General features: G+C 55.0%; 1 protein-coding gene across 5 annotated transcripts in view; it reads left to right on the top strand.

Moving 5' to 3' along the window:
- The window catches only part of ACOT7 (acyl-CoA thioesterase 7), a 90576-nt gene that overhangs the window by 50073 nt on the left and 23514 nt on the right, over nucleotides 1-16989 (top strand). For all 5 annotated transcript variants that reach the window (XM_032495064.1, XM_014553436.2, XM_032495065.1 and 2 more), the window contains exon 7: nucleotides 13971-14087. In XM_032495064.1, coding sequence (XP_032350955.1) covers nucleotides 13971-14087 — 117 coding nt within the window. The remainder of the gene's footprint in view (nucleotides 1-13970; nucleotides 14088-16989) is intronic.

Below are 16989 nucleotides of genomic sequence, written 5' to 3'. Positions count from 1 at the left end.
TGCTAATTTTGGTGGAAAGCATCCTTCAGTGGCTTCCGGCAAGAGGTCATGTGTGAACCAGATGAAGGTTCAGCTGCTGTGATGAAGGCCCCAGACAGTGGCTTCAATAAGAGACTAGTATTGTGTCCTGGGTAATGACGCAGTTGTGGAGATCAGGGCTGATCTGGCTGCTCCGTGGTGCGGGGGACCCAGGCTCCATCTGCCCTGCCATCCCTGCCACTTTGTGTGGCACACGCGGCCTCATCACTTGCCTCAGTGTCCCAGCCCAGAGGACGGCAGAGGGCACACCCAGGAAACCGCCTCCCCTTGTGCTCTCATCCTGTGGCCAGTCTGCTGGCGGGGCAAGTCCAGCTGGGCAGATGTGTCTGTTACACTAGAGTGACCACAAAAGAAGAGAACTAATGTTTTGGGGGCGCAATAGTCATTTTTCTGAACTTCACACATGAAAACGTTTCCTGTCTGAGAATGGCACTGCTGAGGATCTTCCAGCGTCTGGAAGAAATCAGGGAGTGGAGATTCTCTCCCCCCGCCCTCTGGCCGCGCCTCTGGCTGTGGTCACTGCTCATTCGAGCCTCTGGCCCCAGGGGCCGATCTTCCCTGATCTTCCATTACTGAACATGCTTTTCTGAATAACAGGTTGTTTGGTCTGCAGTTTCTGGGACTTTCTCACATGTTCTGTCACCGCCCCCCCTTCCACTGCTTAATGCTCCGGCGAACCAGCTCTCTCTCCAGAGCCTCTGCTCCAGATTGCTGGGCCCCACCCCCAGTGCTCTGAGCACGCCAAGTGTCTGTAGGTCTGGGAGGGGCCTGAGAACCTGCATTTCTGCCAGGTGTCTGTGTCTCTCTGTCACAGGGTTCCTTCCTCTGCTGCTGTCTCTTTGTTCCTCCTTTTGTGCTGGCCCTTCATTTGGGCTTTGGCCTCTTCTCATGCACATTGGGCACCACTGCCCCTGCCGTCCCTGGAGGCCCCCACACTCGCCGAATCCACGGTCCTCTGCACTGTGGCGGCATCCGAGCGGCCTGGCGGAGACACCAGCGCCTGGTGTCTGCGTGTTGACATGCTCCCCACAGGTCCTCCCCACACGAGGGGAGCATGCCTGGGGGGTCTCCTGACTCTCGATGGCTCCTCCCACCGCACCCCTTCTCCCCCCTCCCCTCCCCCCTCTCTCCTTCTCTTCTCCCCGTGACTCCCCCGGCCCCGCGGCCCTTGTGACCTCCTCCTCCTGGCAACAGGCTTTTTATACCCCATTCCAGTGCCTCCCCAGTGGCCCGAGGGCATCTTCATTGGGCTACTGGCCCCGGGACCTGCCTTCTCTTGGTTTCCCCACTTGCCCGTTCTCCTGACTCCTGAAGCCGTTGTGTGAACGGCGCCCCCGGCACTGTGTACTACAGCCGCCCTCACAGAACCTTCCTGGGCCGAACACCTTCCTCTCCTTTAAGGGGTCCTGGGAGGAGAATTAACTGACATAACACAGGGAGAGCAGCCAGCATGTGGGAAGTACTTAATAAGTTAGCTGTTGTTGTAGTTTCAATTGCATTTAGTTTATTAGTTTTATTTACAGATGCAGAGAGAGAAAATGTTCTGCTCCACGGAGAACACATGCTTTTGTCTCATATCCAGTGGGGACTTTGTGAAATATGATTGTGCATGTGACCACAAAGAGCATTTTAATTGTTAATTCCCCGTCGTGGGACCCATTAACCCGAAGTGTCCGTAAGGAGAACTTAACCACCTAGAAGTTAGGAACCACTCCTCCAGATAACTCCTGGTCAAAGGAGGAGCGAAGGCTGGTCTTAGAGATTAGCTAGAAAATAATGAAAGGGGAAGTGCTTCTTATCAAAGCCAGGGGTGCGGCTGAAGGCGTTCTCAGAGAAAAAGCAGGGAGCTTGGAGCTTGTGACACTTAGGAAAGTTCACAACACCCAAGCGCTGGAACTGGGAGAAGAGTAACAAACTCCCCACAGGAAGGAGGAGGAAGGAGGAAGGAGGAGGACTTGGGCGGCAGCAGGCCTGAGCACCCCTGTCCTCAGGCCCCAGGCCCCTGCTCTCCGTACTGTCCCCACCCTGGTCCCCCGCTCTGACCACGGAGCCTGTCCACCCACCCCCGCCTTGGTTGCCAAGTCCTGGGGCCCCCACCTCTAGGGTCTCCCCTCCCTGATCCGCCCCTCACAGCCGGCTCGGTCTCGGCCAAGCACAGCTCTGCCCGTGGCTCTCACGGTTCTCAAACCACGGGCCCCTGCTCCCTCCGGGGCTCACAGCCCCCTGCGCTCGCCCTGCGACGCTCCCTCAGCATGCCTCTTGCTTGCCCGCCTTGGACTCTCTCTTCTTCATCCACGTCCTCCCACCTCCGCCCGTTCCTGCCTGCCCACCGCGAATCTCCTCCTGCTGCTTCCTGAGCCCCTGCCTCCCAGGGGAAGCCACGACACATGTCTCGACTGCTCCTCTCTCTGCCTCTTGTGCTGGTTGTGGTCTCTGGCGCTGGTTTCCGGGAGACCCCCGTCTTTCTTATCCTTCCTCGCCTCTCTCCCATGGTGCTCTGCAGAGCACCTTGTGCCGAGAAGGAACTTGGTGAATGTCCATCAAGTGAACGAAAGAAGTCTTTTGGAAAGGTGGTCTGAGTTGACACCACCAGGTGGCTGTGTCCTGAGCCCTTGGCAGCTTTTTCTCTGTTAGAATCATGGGCACATGGCTCCGGTGTTCTCAGATCAAGCTGCCAGGTTGGGCCCAGGTTGGTGGGCAGGGCACTTTCCCACTCTGCCCCGCACCTCACAGGGCCCCGTGGTGGCCACGCTCCTGCAGGGGAGCCCACATCTCTCTGCCTGACCCGCCCTGGCACTGACCGGCACTCTCTGCTCGGTGCCTCAGGGAGTGTCTGCACGCCGTCCATCCCATCCCTCCGTCTGGTCCCTCTCGTCGTCCTCTCTGGACCCTGCCCTAGACACCTGCCTCCAGGCAAGGTCATCTCTGACCCGCCTTTGCCAAAGCCAGTGGGCAGGTCTGGCGTCACAGTTCATCAGCCCCCTCACCCCCACCCCACGCCTCACTCCCTGCTCCCCAAGGCCCATGGCCCCCCCCCAATCCCTGTGCTATCCTGCCTTCCTTCCTTTCCCTCCCTGCAGTAGGTGTCTGGGGCCCCGTCCTTGTCCCCTGCACTCCCTCCCCCCCGTGACTCATCTGTCTCACGCCAGCCTAGGCTGGTGGTTCGGTGTTTATAGCCCCAGCTGCACCCCTGCCTCGGACGCCAGCTGCTTCTCCAGGACGGGTCCTGGGACGGCTGATGGGGCTCTCCGATCAATGTCAGACACGGAGCTCCCTTGTTCTTCCCAGCCTCCCTGCTCCCCAGCCCCATGGTGGCGGCCAGGCCATCATTCTGGTTGTCCAGCTGGAATTCCTGCGGTCATCGGTGGCTTGGCCCTCTGTTAAAGGCTCTCCATCTCATCTGTCAGCCAGTCCTTTGGGCTCTTCCTTCAAAACATCAGGATCTGAGTTCTCACCGCCTCTGGGTCTATGAGTTACCACAGAAATGGCCTCTTATTTGGTCTCTGAGGTCGCTGAAGGCAGATCAGGCCTGGCCTGCTCAGACCCCACGGTGGCTCCTGTCTGAGCCCAAACAGAAGCCCAGGCTTTTTGTTTGTGCCATTTCTTCCCTCCAAGGCCTCCAGATTCCCAGGACACGGGGTGGGTTGGGGTTGGGGGACATGGCAGGGCCCACTTCCACCTGCTCTTCCCTCTGCCTGGATTGTGGTCCCCAAACAACAGCATAGCTGCCCCTCTGTCCTCAGGTCTCTGGAGAAAAGGAAAAGGGCCTTTTCTGACCACTTCTGTAAAATAGCCCCCATCCCGACCTGCTCACTGCCACTCCTGGATGGATGCTTCTGTGTCTCCCAGCACCCCAGGACAGAGGCTCACGGGCTGGGGCACTGTTCCGAAGGCTCCCAGCCGCATGCCTGCCCTGAGAGCAGGGCCTCTCACAGAGCAGACCCGCCACATGCTGGGGGAAGGGACTGGAGAGTGAAGATGGTCCCTGTGTGGGAAAAGGGCCACAGAGCCGATGGGGGCCACAGTGGGCCAGCCCCACCCAGAAGAGGTGGCTGTGCATGCACCTGGTGTGGGAACCCGTGGTGACGGCTCCCTGACTCAGTGAGCACCTGGTGAGCCCCTCCTGTGTGCCGGCCCTTTGTGGGGCCCTAGGACATGGTCACTGCCCCGCCCGAGACATCCGGAGGCGACCCTTCTCCTACAGCACGTCCTCCACACGGATGTGCAGCAGCTGGCCTGGGATCCCGAGGCCAGGGGACCACACAGGACCTGAAGGAAGAGGCAGGGGCAGACAGGGCAGGCCCGGGGGGGGGGGGGGACAGGGACAGGTGACACACGGGCGGGACGAGGTGCGGGGTGCTGCCTCCCACCCAGACGCCCTTGTCGGCTCGGTTTCCGTGGGGCGGTGGCACCTGTAGGAGGGGTTGATTTCACTGAAACCTGCAGAATAAGTCACAGGTGCTCCTCTCCAGTTTTGAGATCTCATTTACGTGGAGCCCCTGCTGCGTGGTGGGTGGGGTGTCAAGCCCTCGGCTGAGGGGAAGCAGGGAGACGAGGGAGGCGTGTTCCCCCCTTTGGAGGATCTTCGGTCTCGGGGTCAAAGGCGAGTGGGTGAAGGCGGTTTGGGACCAGTTCATCGTGAGGCTGAGAGGTGCGTCAGGAGATGACCCCATTCCTTCCAGTTCTCACTTTCTAAGAATCTCTGTTTCTGAAAACACACTCTCTGCAGCTAAGGCTCCAAAGAGTGGCTTCCTGTCCATCCGGACGGCAGGGCAGGAGCTGCGGTCTGGTTACAATCCTGGAACCCCAGGCACTGTGAACTGTCCAGAACCTCAGCCCCTCCTGCCCGTCCTCGGCTGGCTGTGCAGTCCTGCCTCCCTGGTCCAGACCCTGCTGACACCTGTCCCAGGACTGGTTTCCTCCTGCCAACATGGTCCTCTCAGCAGCTCCTCCAGCTGGGGGCAGGTGTGGATCTGGGTCCCTCTTCTTCCTGAAATGCAAAGCATTTTGCTTGAGAAAGCCGGCCAGCCACACAGCAGGAGAGCATCCTTTTCCATCCTTTTCCGTGTTGCTGCTTTGCTTTCGGTGCCACAGTAATCAGCTGTCGCTTCTTCTTTGGCCGGATCATTAGGGGCACACGTGGCAGATGTCCCCTAGCAGTGTCCTTCCTGTTCAGCATCAGAACTTAGAATTCGGTGGGGAGGGTGTAGCTCGGTGGTAGAGTGTGTGCCTAGCAAGCGCAAGGTCCTGGGTTCTAATCCCCAGCACCTCCATTAAAAATAAGTAAATAAATAAAAATCCAATTACCTCCCCCAAAATAAAAAAAGATAATAAATTAAAAAAACTTTTTTTTAAAGAACATAGAATTCTTCAATATTAGCCTTCATCCCTGACCGCTGCCTGCTGTGTCTACGGTCACTGAGTCTATGGCGAAGAAACCGCGTGGTTCCTAGGGTGGCTCTGGACCTTGCCTTGCGTGAGCTTGTTGAGGCCGCAGCCTCCCGCTAGGAGTGGGCAGTGGGGACGGGGCTTGTGCGTGACCGCTGTCACCCTTTGCCTGCTCTCCGCGGCATTTGGGACAGGAGTCACCTGCCCTAGTTTCTCTGTTGCCTGTTCAAAACAAGGGAGGCACTGATTCTCAAACAGCAGGAAGCAAATATAACTGTGACCTTCTCGAGTTCCCTGGTAGAGGCTGTGAGGAATGGAGCAGGGCCTGGCAGCCCCTTGAAGCTAGAAACCCAGCATCTCTATACGCTGTGCATTAATTGCCAAAAATAATCTTTATTAGCTACCTTAATTAATATCCCTCTGTCCCTGGTCCTGGCCCACAGAGACGCCCACAGGTGTGTTTGGAACCTGGAGGAAGAAGCCAGGCTGTCTAGGGAGGCTGTCGCTCAACTGGCTCCTAGAATAACTTCCTTTGTAATTTCCAAAGGGTGGGCTAGTTAAAATAAGATGAACTTACTATCATTTTCTTAATATAGGAGGCTGGCACCCACACTCCGTCAGTTGGGATTAAATATAGAAATGGGGGCATCTCAAATCGCCACCCACAGTGCAGTCAGAGGCACCAGGCTCTGAGCCGCTAGCGGCTGCTTTGGCTTTGCAGCAAGTGTGACCCAGTCAGCCAAGCGGGCCTGGGAAATAAAATTAAGCCTCTATTTTTAAGCCAGTCAACATGTTGTCAATACTTAAAAAAAAAAAAAAAACCTGTAAGCAGTTAAATGTTAGGTTCAGAAATATCTTTGGTCCCCGATGTTTATGTGTTCGTGGCCAAGCAAGCCTTTTCTTTTTCTTTCCCATAATTCCTGGAATGAGTGCAGTATCCAAGGACAGCAGATCCTACAATTTTGCTGTCATCTTTTAAATGGCGAATCTTGGGTAGAAAGGACAGCTCACGACAGACTGTAATTTGCCAAAGTTATCTGCCCATCGTGGTGGCACCCACTGTATCTAAATGGGGAGGAATTGCTGAGGTTTTCCAGTAGGAACCAAGAAAGAGGCATTTTTGAGGAGACTTGGATACTTGATGTTTTTAATGGGAGTGTGAAAACGTAAAGGGGGGCCGTTGGCCCCCAGTGGCAGCGCTGCGGCAAGCGCGGGGGCCGCTGGACGAGGCGAGGGGGAGGGCCAGTTACCAGCCAGGCAGCTGGGTTTCTGGTTGGTTTTGTGCGTGAGCAAAATTTAGTTTTCTCAGTGGACACGCTGATTGTAGTGTATTGGCGTCTACAGTCATACATACAAGGGTATATTATGGTAACAGTCTTTGTAAACGTGTGTAATGGGATGAGAGCATGTGGGTTTTTGTTGTCTTGTTTCTGCAAGGGACCATTTTCTCTGAGCAACAGAGCAGGGGGACCTCAGATGGGACCCACGCGGCCGTGGGGCCAGGGCTGCCCCTCGCCGGGACGAGGAAGGAGAGGGCTCCGTAGTCAGCGCCTCCTTAAACAGGCAGCCCTCCTGCTGAGCCTCACCTCACTGTGCTTTGCAGATACTGCATTTTTTTTTTCACTAACTGAAGGTTTGTGTTAACCCTGCATCAAACAGGTCTGTCGGCGCCATTTTTCCAACAGCATTTGCTCCCTTTGTGTCTCTGTGTCACATTTTGGTAATTCTCACAATATTTCAAACTTTTTCGTTATTTCTGTTTTTGTTAGGATGGTGGGCTTTGATGTTACTGTTGCAAAAAGATTACGACTCACTGAAGGCTCAGATGATGGTTAGCATATTTTAGCTATAAATTATTTTTGATTAAGGTATTGTTGACAGAAATAATCAAAAAACAATCAATACTAAGAACAGGAAAGGGTTTTTTATTTGAGACACACTGAGGACTAGCCCGGAAGCCCGCTTCCCAGCTGACTCCGAGGTGTGGCTCTAGAGAAGCATGGCTTCCAGCCCAGTTTTCTGTCTGGTCAGAACAAAGAAACGTCAAAGTTTCCCCCAAAAAAGAACAGACCAGCAGGTACACAGAGAGTCAGTACGGCCTTGGCACTGGGAAGGGAGTCCCATCACCCAGGGAGGACCGGCATGGGCGTCCCAGGAAGCGGGGAGTTTAATCTTTGTTTTTAACACGGGTGTTCTTTACTCCTGGTCAGTGTGCCCTTTCTTTAATAATTAAAGCAGATGTATAATGTATGTTCGATAGGCCACAAACAGGCTATTTTAGTTAACGTAAAACTCACGTTAACTCATGTGTAAGCCAGAATGACTTCTCTCTATCTCGATGTGGGAAAGCTTCTTTTATCAGTGTGTGCATTGCTTTTTTATTCATGATGCTATTGCACACTTAGTAGTCAGCACTGCAGTGTAAACGTAGCTTTAGTACACACTGGGAAACCAAAACGTCCGTTTGCCCCACTTCATTTGTTTTACCATTTTTTATTGATTTGTAATCATTTTACAATGTTGTGTCAAATTCCAGTGTAGAGCACAATTTTTTAGTTATACATGAACATACATATATTCATTGTCAACAGTTTTTTCGCTGTGAGCTACCGCAAGGTCTTGTATGTCTTTCCCTGTGCTACACAGTATAATCTTGTTTATCTATTCTACGTTTTGAAATCCCAGTCTGTCCCTTCCCGCCTCCCACCCCCTTGGCAACCACAAGTTTGTATTCTATGTCTATGAGTCTGTTTCTGGTTTGTATTTATGTTTTGTTTGTTTGTTTGCCCCACTTCATTTCTGTATTCACTTTATTGCAATGGTTTGGAACCGAACTCACGGTATCTCCAAGGCGCCTGTAATCTTGGTTTTACGAGATCAGTTCCCTTTCCTCTAAGTAGCCGCCAGAGTGCACTTTGCACGCAGGGCCCCAGAGGACCCGGTTATGCGTCACGCTTCTCCGCAGTGACACTGGAGGGTGCGTTTGTGAGAACAGGCTGCCGGGAGCTGCAGGCGGGGGTCTCTGCCTCCAGCTCTGACCCCGCGGCTTCCCTCGCACCCAGCCCTGAGGGGCCCAGAGCCCTGCCTGTGCAAGGCCAAACCCTTGAATTTCGCACAAGTCTAAGTTCTTTGCCCCAGAACATTTTTCTGTGTAATGAGCCCTAAAATCTACCTTGCTGTCACTGTCCACTGACCCCACCGTGGACCCCCTGGGAGGTAGAGATCACAAAAGTGGGCAGAGATGGTCCAGGTGAGAGCCTTCTGGAGCTCAGGCCCTGCCCTTTCCCCCAGATCCTCCCCTGCGAGCAGACCTGTCCCGCCATGCTGGGGTTCCTCTTCATCCTGGTCACCGGCTGCCCGTGTCCCAGCACCTGGGACCAATTTGGGCTATAATCTTTTTTCCCAAGTCTATATAATTTATTTAATGCACCTTCACAATAATACACTTTTTCTTTCCCATTTTAGAAGATGGTTATCAATTACTTAAGGAAATTATTTGAATACGTATTTTTTCCTCTCTCTCTCTCATATTTTTCCTTTTACTCCCCTCTGTGCTGTGGATTAGCATGGTCTGAAGTCAGGGAGCGAGGTTCCACCAGCTCCGTCTTCTTTCCCAGGAGCGCCTTGGCTCTTTGGTGCATAATGTGGTGGTAGACTTGCACGGCGGGGTCATGCCTGCCCCGCTGGCCTGGGCACTAGGAGCTCATGGACTCAGCCCGCGGGTTGTCAGTGTAACACCCGTGTTTCCTATAGGATCTGTGGCTAATCATGGTTCTCCCCCGGGAGGGGACTGTCTCTTCAAGTGTGAGAGAGCAAGATGATCTTGAACATTGACTGTGTTACCAGACAAGTCACCCACAGCACACCTGGCTCTGGGTTCCTGTGGACTCGATAACGTGCTTCTCCTGACCCCGCCTGGGACTGCCTGTGATTCTTAACCCGAACAGGGGCCCAGGGACTCGCTGTTAGAGCTGCTTCCTTGGGTTGGTTCAATGTTCGTTTGTTCATTGATTGACTTGGCAATCCTTCCGCAGTGCTGTTGGTCAGGTTTAGAATGGTCAGGGCCGCAGGGACAGTAAGGCACTTCCCCACCCTGTGCCAGCTTCCATGGCCCGTGATGTGCTGGTCTGGGGTGCCGCAGCGCAGCTGGCGGGGCAGCTGGCATCAGGAGCTCAGCCAGCTGCTCACGTGTCCCCCATCCCATCTACCCTGGGCTCGGAGCCCATCCCGGCCGGCACACGCTTTGGATCCTGCAGTATTTTTAGTAACAGCAAAGTCCCTTGTGGAACCTCTACCAGCATTTTGGATAAATGGGCCAAAACTCCGGTTTGAAGGAGCTGATTGTGACTTCTGTTTATTCTTCCATTCTTAACAGTGTCTGCTTTTCTGGACAAGGGGTTAATTGTAGGTACTTTCTGTATTCTAAGCAGCAGTTCCAGTAGAAACTTTCCCTTCCTTTCCAACCTCCAGATCCTCCCCCTCCCCCTCCCCCCGGTGGCCTGGGAGCTCTGGGTCTGTGACCTTCCACCCCTGCACACACTAATTTTACTGCCACCCCCACCTCTCATCGTGATCTCAAGCTCTCTCCCACTATCCAGAGTCTCAGTATCTTGGGATCTGGATCTGGTGCCCTGTGGTTGTGGGCTGGTCCCCACTCTACCCCGAGTGAGTGAGCCTTGGACACGTGCCTGTCTGTGCCTCCACTTCCTGCTTTGTAAAACGGAGACAATAACGCCCACCCCCAACCCTTGCCCCAGGCTGCTGTCCAGGGAGAGTCAGCACTCGTCTATCCATCCATTCATTCATTCATTTATTCGTTCTGCACTCAATATTTGCTAAGAGCCCCAGTGCCACGGAGCAGGCCCTGGGGGCCATCGCTGAACAGCAGATGGTGGCCTTCCGGCCCGAGGGGCTCTGAGCCGCATGCTGGCACTGTGCCTGCGCCCGGACCTAGCAGACACCGCTGTGCTCTGCTCCCACCCTCATCGGTGCTCTGTTCCCGTCTCCTGCGCCAGGCTGCATTTTTCTCTCAAAACATCCTGCCTATCTGTCTCATTTGTTCTCAGAAGGACCCTGATGTGGCTGGGTTTGTCGTGTCTCCACGTAAAACAGGACAGCCTCAGATAACAACATTCTGCCGTTAACTTCTAATATCCTCTGTTAAAATGCCCTCAACCGCCCGCTCCCCCCGCCCCACGATTTCCACTAGAATCCTGTCTGTTCGTCACCCTCGCTTCGACTGTTTCTAGACTCTGGACTGGCCTTTCCTTAACGTGAATGACCGTCACTGCAGCAGTGTTTCACGACAGACGTGCCCGTCTCCACCTGGCATCAGAGACGGAACGGGCTGTGTGGATCACTTACGTGCCGGGACGAAGTCCCTGGGAAATGCCTGCTGGACTCCAAGCACCAGCTCGCTCTGACTCCACTTGCAAGTGGGGCCCCGCGTCCAGCTGCTCTAACAGCTCGATTTTTTCTGAGGCAGCTCAACCTAGGAAAACTCGTTCTGTGGGCTCTCTCACTCCCTCTACGAAACTTAAACACACGCATGTGCGCACACGTACAGCCAGATGCAGACACGCACGTGCACACGCATGCACACCCCGCAGCCATGACCTCACTGGCGGGTGGTCTGTGGGCCTTGGACTCCACCTTTGTCACCTGAGGAGGTGTGTGTGGGTCTCTCCGTGTTTCCTGCTGTTCTGAGACCTCTCCTGTCTCTTTCTTTTTCTGTGTATCCTCTAAATGACAGATCTCTACTCAGAGCCCTGAATTAAGTCAGGGTTGGGTTTATCAGACCCGTATGAGACGTCCCTGGTCTCAGAGCTGTAGCTGCCGTCGCTCAGAGGACCCGGGGCTCCTCCTGCTTGTTGCTCACCGTCACCTGCATGTCGCTGCTGTTGCCCCTCCTACTTTGCAGATGCAGAACTCCGGGCTCAGAGAGATCTGCCCAGTCAGGGTCTCCAGCCAGGCGGGGGTGGGGGCACTCATGCCCAGGCATCCCACTCCGGAGTCTAAGCTCTGAACCACTGTTGGGGGTCGGGGGTTGGGGGTTGGGGTGTGATTAATTCAGAGGCCAGGACGTCCCTCCACCTGGATGACCCGGATGCTGCTTTGTGTTCTGACCTCCTTGGTGGGGCCAGGGCGAGGGACTTGGCTGCCAACCTGCACCTGTCCCACCTTCATTGAGGGTCCTCGCTTCGGACAGAAAGGCCAGGAGGGACTTATGCTGGGCTTAGGCAGGGCTGCCCGCGTCCAGCTCCAGTACGACTTAAATGACCCAACAGAGACTCCTCGCAAAGTCAGGTGTGACTCCTTGTCTCAGACCTTGGGCGCCCAGCCACTTGAAGCCAGAGGCTCCCTAACTGGCCGGGCTCCCGGAGCCCCAGCACCCAGGGACATCACCTGGCACCCGTGGTTCTGTTTTCTGCCAAAGAGCTGTTCCCCAGCACCTCATTTGCACTCTCTCTTTGGAACTGGACCTTGTGTGACTTTGAGCGTCATTGTTAATTTGAAAAATGGGGATGCTGATACCTTCCTGCGTGGACTGAGCAGAATGACGCAGTGTCTTTCAAGGTGGCAGGTACCAGCTAACTCACACGCCTCTGCCCCCTCGTCACCGGCTTTATTGCCATCATTCAGCAGATTCCTGGGTAAGAAAAGTCATGGTAATAAAAGCATAATTTTAAAGTCAAGAACCCTAATTTTAAAAAATCATCCTTTTTATTATGGAAATGCTCAAATATACACAGAAGTAGAGAGAAGAGTGTACCAAACCCCGAGGTGCCCCCATCCAGACAGGGGCCTGCCCGTCTCCCACACTCCTCTTAGTGCCTGAAGTTCTCTGGGCTGGTACAGAAGGGGCTTCTGTTCTGTATTTTTAGTTATAGTGTGTTTTGTCTCCCCTACACAGTAAAGAAAGTTTGAATTAATCACTGATGTTTAAAAATTGGCAGATTCCTCATAAACATGTAGGTTCCAGGCTTCTCTTGAACTGTCATTGGTCTGGTGGTGCTGGGCCCTAGTTCCTGGGTGGGTGGGTGGGGCAAGTAGGAGGGGCCGAGCAGCTTCCGTCCTGTGGATGGGCCCCCCGCCAGCCCTCCTCACTGTCTGACACCACTGCCTGGCCCTGCCGGCTTTTGAGTCTACAAGCCCTAACTTCAGCATGACTCCCTGGAGCCTGCTTTTATGAGTGGGTGGAGTCGACTTTCTGCCTCTCTCTGGATTTTTAGAAATCGTTCTGTGTCCTGGGGTGAACATATATAACTTTCTAAGATTTCTGATGGTAACTAGGTGGATCAATATCACTATAGGTCCAAAATGGTTGAATATTGGCAGTTTCATGTAGTTGGACCTAATAAAAGATATGGTTTAAGTTTTAAAAATGAAATAAGAAGTGTAGTACCGTGTTGTGCTGGCGGGGCAGGAATTGGGGGGAGGCGGGGTGGCAGCGGGTGTGCTGTCCTGGTCTCATTGAGTCAGGGAGCTCGAGCTGAAGAAGAGGGCTGCAGCCGGAGGTTTGGACACCCTGGCCCTGCAGTGCCCTTCCAGTGAGGCCACTTTTCTAGTTTTGTTTGTTTCCTTATATAACAGCGTTGTTGAGATGTAATTCACATACCATACAACTCACCCCTTCCAAGTCAGTGACTTCCAGTGTCTTCACAGAGTTACACAACCATTGCCACAGTCAATTTCAGAACATTTTCATCACCCCAAAGGGAAACCTCTTATCCCCATTAGCAGTCATTCCCCATTTCTCCCAGATCACCTACCCCTGGGCGGTCACTCGCCTGCTCCCTGGCCCTGTGGGCTTGCCTGTTCTGGATAGTTCATGTATCCAGGATCCTGCAGTACGTGGTCCTTTGTGTCTGACTCTCACTCAGCAGTGTTTTCAGGGCTCGTCCATGGTGTAGCTGTGTCAGAACTTCGTTCCTACGAATAACGTTCCGATGTATTGATGGATGTTCCCCCTTTCCTTTGTCCTTTCGGCAGTGGGTGTGCAGGGTTGTTTCCACTTTGGGGCTGTCGTGAGATGTGTGTGCACATTTTTGTGTGAATGTGGGTTTTTCTTTCTCTTGGGTGTATACCTGCGAGTGGAATTGCTGGGTCATGCAGCTACTCTGTTTAGCCTCTTGAGAAACTGCAAACTGTTTCCAAAGCAGCTGCACCATTTCCCTCCCACCAGCTGTGTAGAGGGTTCTGATTTCTCCACATTCTCACCAGCACTTGTCATCCAGCTTTCTTTTCGGCCCTCCCAGCGGATGGGGTAGCAAAATGTTCCTGGCAGGATAGAATACCTGCAGAAGTTGGGGAAAGGGTTGTCGCTTTGTTGGTGGCCTAGAGCCTCAGCATGGTTATTGTCCCCCGAGGAAGCCAGGTGTTCAGCCTGAGCTTCGACCTGCCCCCATCCTGCACCTGCCCCAGCGCCAGCCACAGCCCTGCTGCTGGGGACTGGGGACGTTGTTTCTGATGACTTATTTCCAGGCCACACAGTTGGCCCCACTTCCCAGTGTCTAACCTGCCATGTGCCTTCCTCTGTGCAGGTGTCACCATGAAGCTCATGGACGAGGTGGCCGGGATCGTGGCTGCCCGTCACTGCAAGACCAACATAGTCACAGCTTCTGTGGACGCCATTAACTTTCACGACAAGATCAGAAAAGGTAACGGACCCCCGCCAGCCGAGAGGGGCTGCTTGGCTGCTTGGGCCCTTTGCAGTCTGCTTTTGGCTCACCCTGCATAGTCTCTGCCCATTTGCCAGACAAACATTGAACTCTGCTTTAGGTGATGCACCTGTGGAGTTACAGTTTGCTGATTTCTCAGTCTGGTAGAATCTATGACTTAGATGTGATTGGGGCCTTTATCCCACCAAAGAGCAGTGTAAACTCATCCTCTTAACTCGCCCCACGCTCGGAACCCTGCATATCACCTCCCTGGGGGAGTAGGTCCCCCGTGATGTATGCAGCAGTGGGGTCAGAGCAGACACCCCGGGCTCTCTCTGCGGCCAGCCTGCCTGCGCTCCCAGGGCAGCAGTGGTGCTGGGGGCTTTCCGGACACAGAAATCCAGTCCCAGCCTCACCCAGAAATGGTTCCCCTGCTCGGTCACATGAATGCTCATCTGAAGATGCTGTGGCTGTCCCTTCCCACACGTGATTCCTGTCTGTGTTGTGTCTCCTGAGATGAGGCCGTGCGCCCCTGGGAAGTAGTGCTTCACTGTGGGGTCAGGGGGTCCCGGCCGAGAGGGCCTGTGCTGGTTCTGAAGAAGCCTCACCCGGAAGGCAGTCGTTGGAAAAAGCTATCCGTCAGGTCAGCCCCCAGGCATGGGAAGGGACACGGGAGGAGGAAGGCAGGCTGACACTTTGCTGTGGGTCTCTAGAGCACCACAGAGCCATCAGACCCTCTGAGGCCCAGGCCTGGTCCAGCTGAGGCCCGGCCCGGCCGCGTGCTCTCTCCCGAGAACTGAGAAGGACATCCTGAAATTGGGGGGCGGAGGGGTGCCTCCCCTTGATAGCATATTGAGAGCAAGTCAGTCTCACCCACATTGGATTGGGGGTGCTTTCAGCGGAAGGGAAGGGTGGTCTGCAGCACTGTTCTTGTCTGCTTTGCAGAATCCCTTCTCACCCAGTAGGCGTTTGCCATGGACACAGACCACAGTGCTGTTTTAGAATTTGCCCACAAGTATGTCTTGTCTGTCTTGGCCCATCCTCCGTGGGCCTTGGGCTGTGAGTGGCGGCGGGGCAAGCGTCTGGGAAGGGAAGGGCCCTGCTGTGCCAGGTTCTCTCTTTCTGGAACCGCTCCCTGGGCAAATTACTGTGATCACAGCTTCATTGTCAAACACGACTTCAAAACCCACAGTGGCAAATGCACTTACATTCCATGCAACTTGCTCTGTCCAGTGTCTCCCAAGTGCCCCTCAAGAATTGCCAACTAAGAAAAGACGCAGACTTCCCTAGACAAGCAGCCAGCCCCCCGCAGCGCCAGCCTCGCCAGCAAAGGTGCTCTGCGGCCAAGGGGGGCCCAGGGGATGAGGGTTGGCCTTGGTTAGGAAGGAGGAGCCGCTGAAGGGGCCCCGGCTCTTCATCCTCAGTCCCTCGTGTGTCCTCCCAAGGGAGAAGGTGAGGAGGTGCGTGGTCAGTTCCTGATCAGTAGGAACTGCTGTTTTGACGGAAGACCGCGAGCCCTGGTCAGAGCAGAGTGCTTTCTCCAGGGCAGGCTGAGCGGCATGGAAGCTGGGGGGGCATCGTGGACACAGAGGATAATTTTCTTTTCTAAGAGGGTCCTCTTATTCCAAAACACAGAGAAAGGGAGCTTCGTTTTCACAAGCTGTAATTTCTGGTAGGACGGTCCACTGTGGATGGAGTGAGAGGGAGAGGTGGGCGGCAGGCTGGCCCCTCGGTGGCGTCTCAGCCTCGGCCTTGGCCCTGTGCTGCCCAGGGCCCCAGAGCTGGGCTCCCGGCCTGGGGAGCTCTGGTGGGCAGAGAGCTCAGGTCACGTCTTGTTTTGTGTATGAAGAACGGGCCACACCAAAGTAACAGTTACGGAGTCTGGCCTATTTCTGTGCCATGTCCTCGGGGCCGTTAGACACTGTCACACCTTATTTGTTGTTTTCCCGAGGAATGTCCCCGTGTGAAGTAGCTGGCTCCTGCTCCCCTCTCCCCGCCCCGGTCACTGCCACCCTGGCTGTGCTACCTCAGAAACGGGGTTGTCCCGTGTCGTCCTCGATGCCAGGGGACCGGGGGGGGGGGCCCTGCAGGCACTACCGCTTCCCACGGCCCCTGTTCTGGGGACATGCAGGGTGCGGCCGGCGGAGCCTGGGTGACCCCGCCGGCTCTCGATTCTTGGCAGCGAGCAAGGGGAGTGTGTCAGGCTCTTGGTGACGGAGTGGGATTGACATTCCCGGTTCTTCCGCTTTGATTTCCTGATGCGGATGTGCTGAGATGGCTGCGAGCCCGCGGGGCTGTCCGGGGCGTGGCCTGGTTGTTGCCGCGGTCCCCAGCCCGGCGCCGCCTCCTCTGGCCTCGCGGTTCCACTCCCACGTGAGGGGGCCGAGAGGACCCAACCCACAGCCACCCCTTGGGTGAGGCGGCCTGGCTGCACCTGGGACTCCCGATGGGAGCAAAGCCCCACCTGCTCAGGGGCTTAACGCAGCAGTGCGTATCCTCCCGCGTTCTGGAGGCCGGGCGTCCAAGATCGCTCCCTCCAGGGACTCCGGGGAAGGGTCCTTCCTCACCCCCGTTTCTGGTGGCCCTGGGCGTTCCTTGGTTTGAGGCTGCCTCCCTCCAGTACCTCCTTCATCTCCCTTCACAGGGCCTCCGCCCCTCTCTCTTCTCCCTCTGTGATTCATAGGATGGTTGTGGGAGGATTTAGGCCCACTAGGATAATGGACTTACCTTTGCAGGAAGGTGGGGGGTGGGGGCTGGCAACTCACTGCAGATAATTTCTCTCCTCATTTCCTCTCCTGCAAAACCTTGGGTGGATACAGTCTCTTCTGTGCCCCAAACTGCCCTTTTCCCTTCCTACTGCCCACATGGATGTGGGTCCTTCCCTGGTGAGAGCCAGCGGTCG

The sequence above is a fragment of the Camelus ferus genome, chromosome 13, assembly GCF_009834535.1.
Source record: "Camelus ferus isolate YT-003-E chromosome 13, BCGSAC_Cfer_1.0, whole genome shotgun sequence".
NCBI lineage: Eukaryota > Metazoa > Chordata > Mammalia > Artiodactyla > Camelidae > Camelus > Camelus ferus.
Note: the sequence above shows the minus strand (reverse complement) of the source record. Positions and strands in the feature narration are given on the sequence as shown.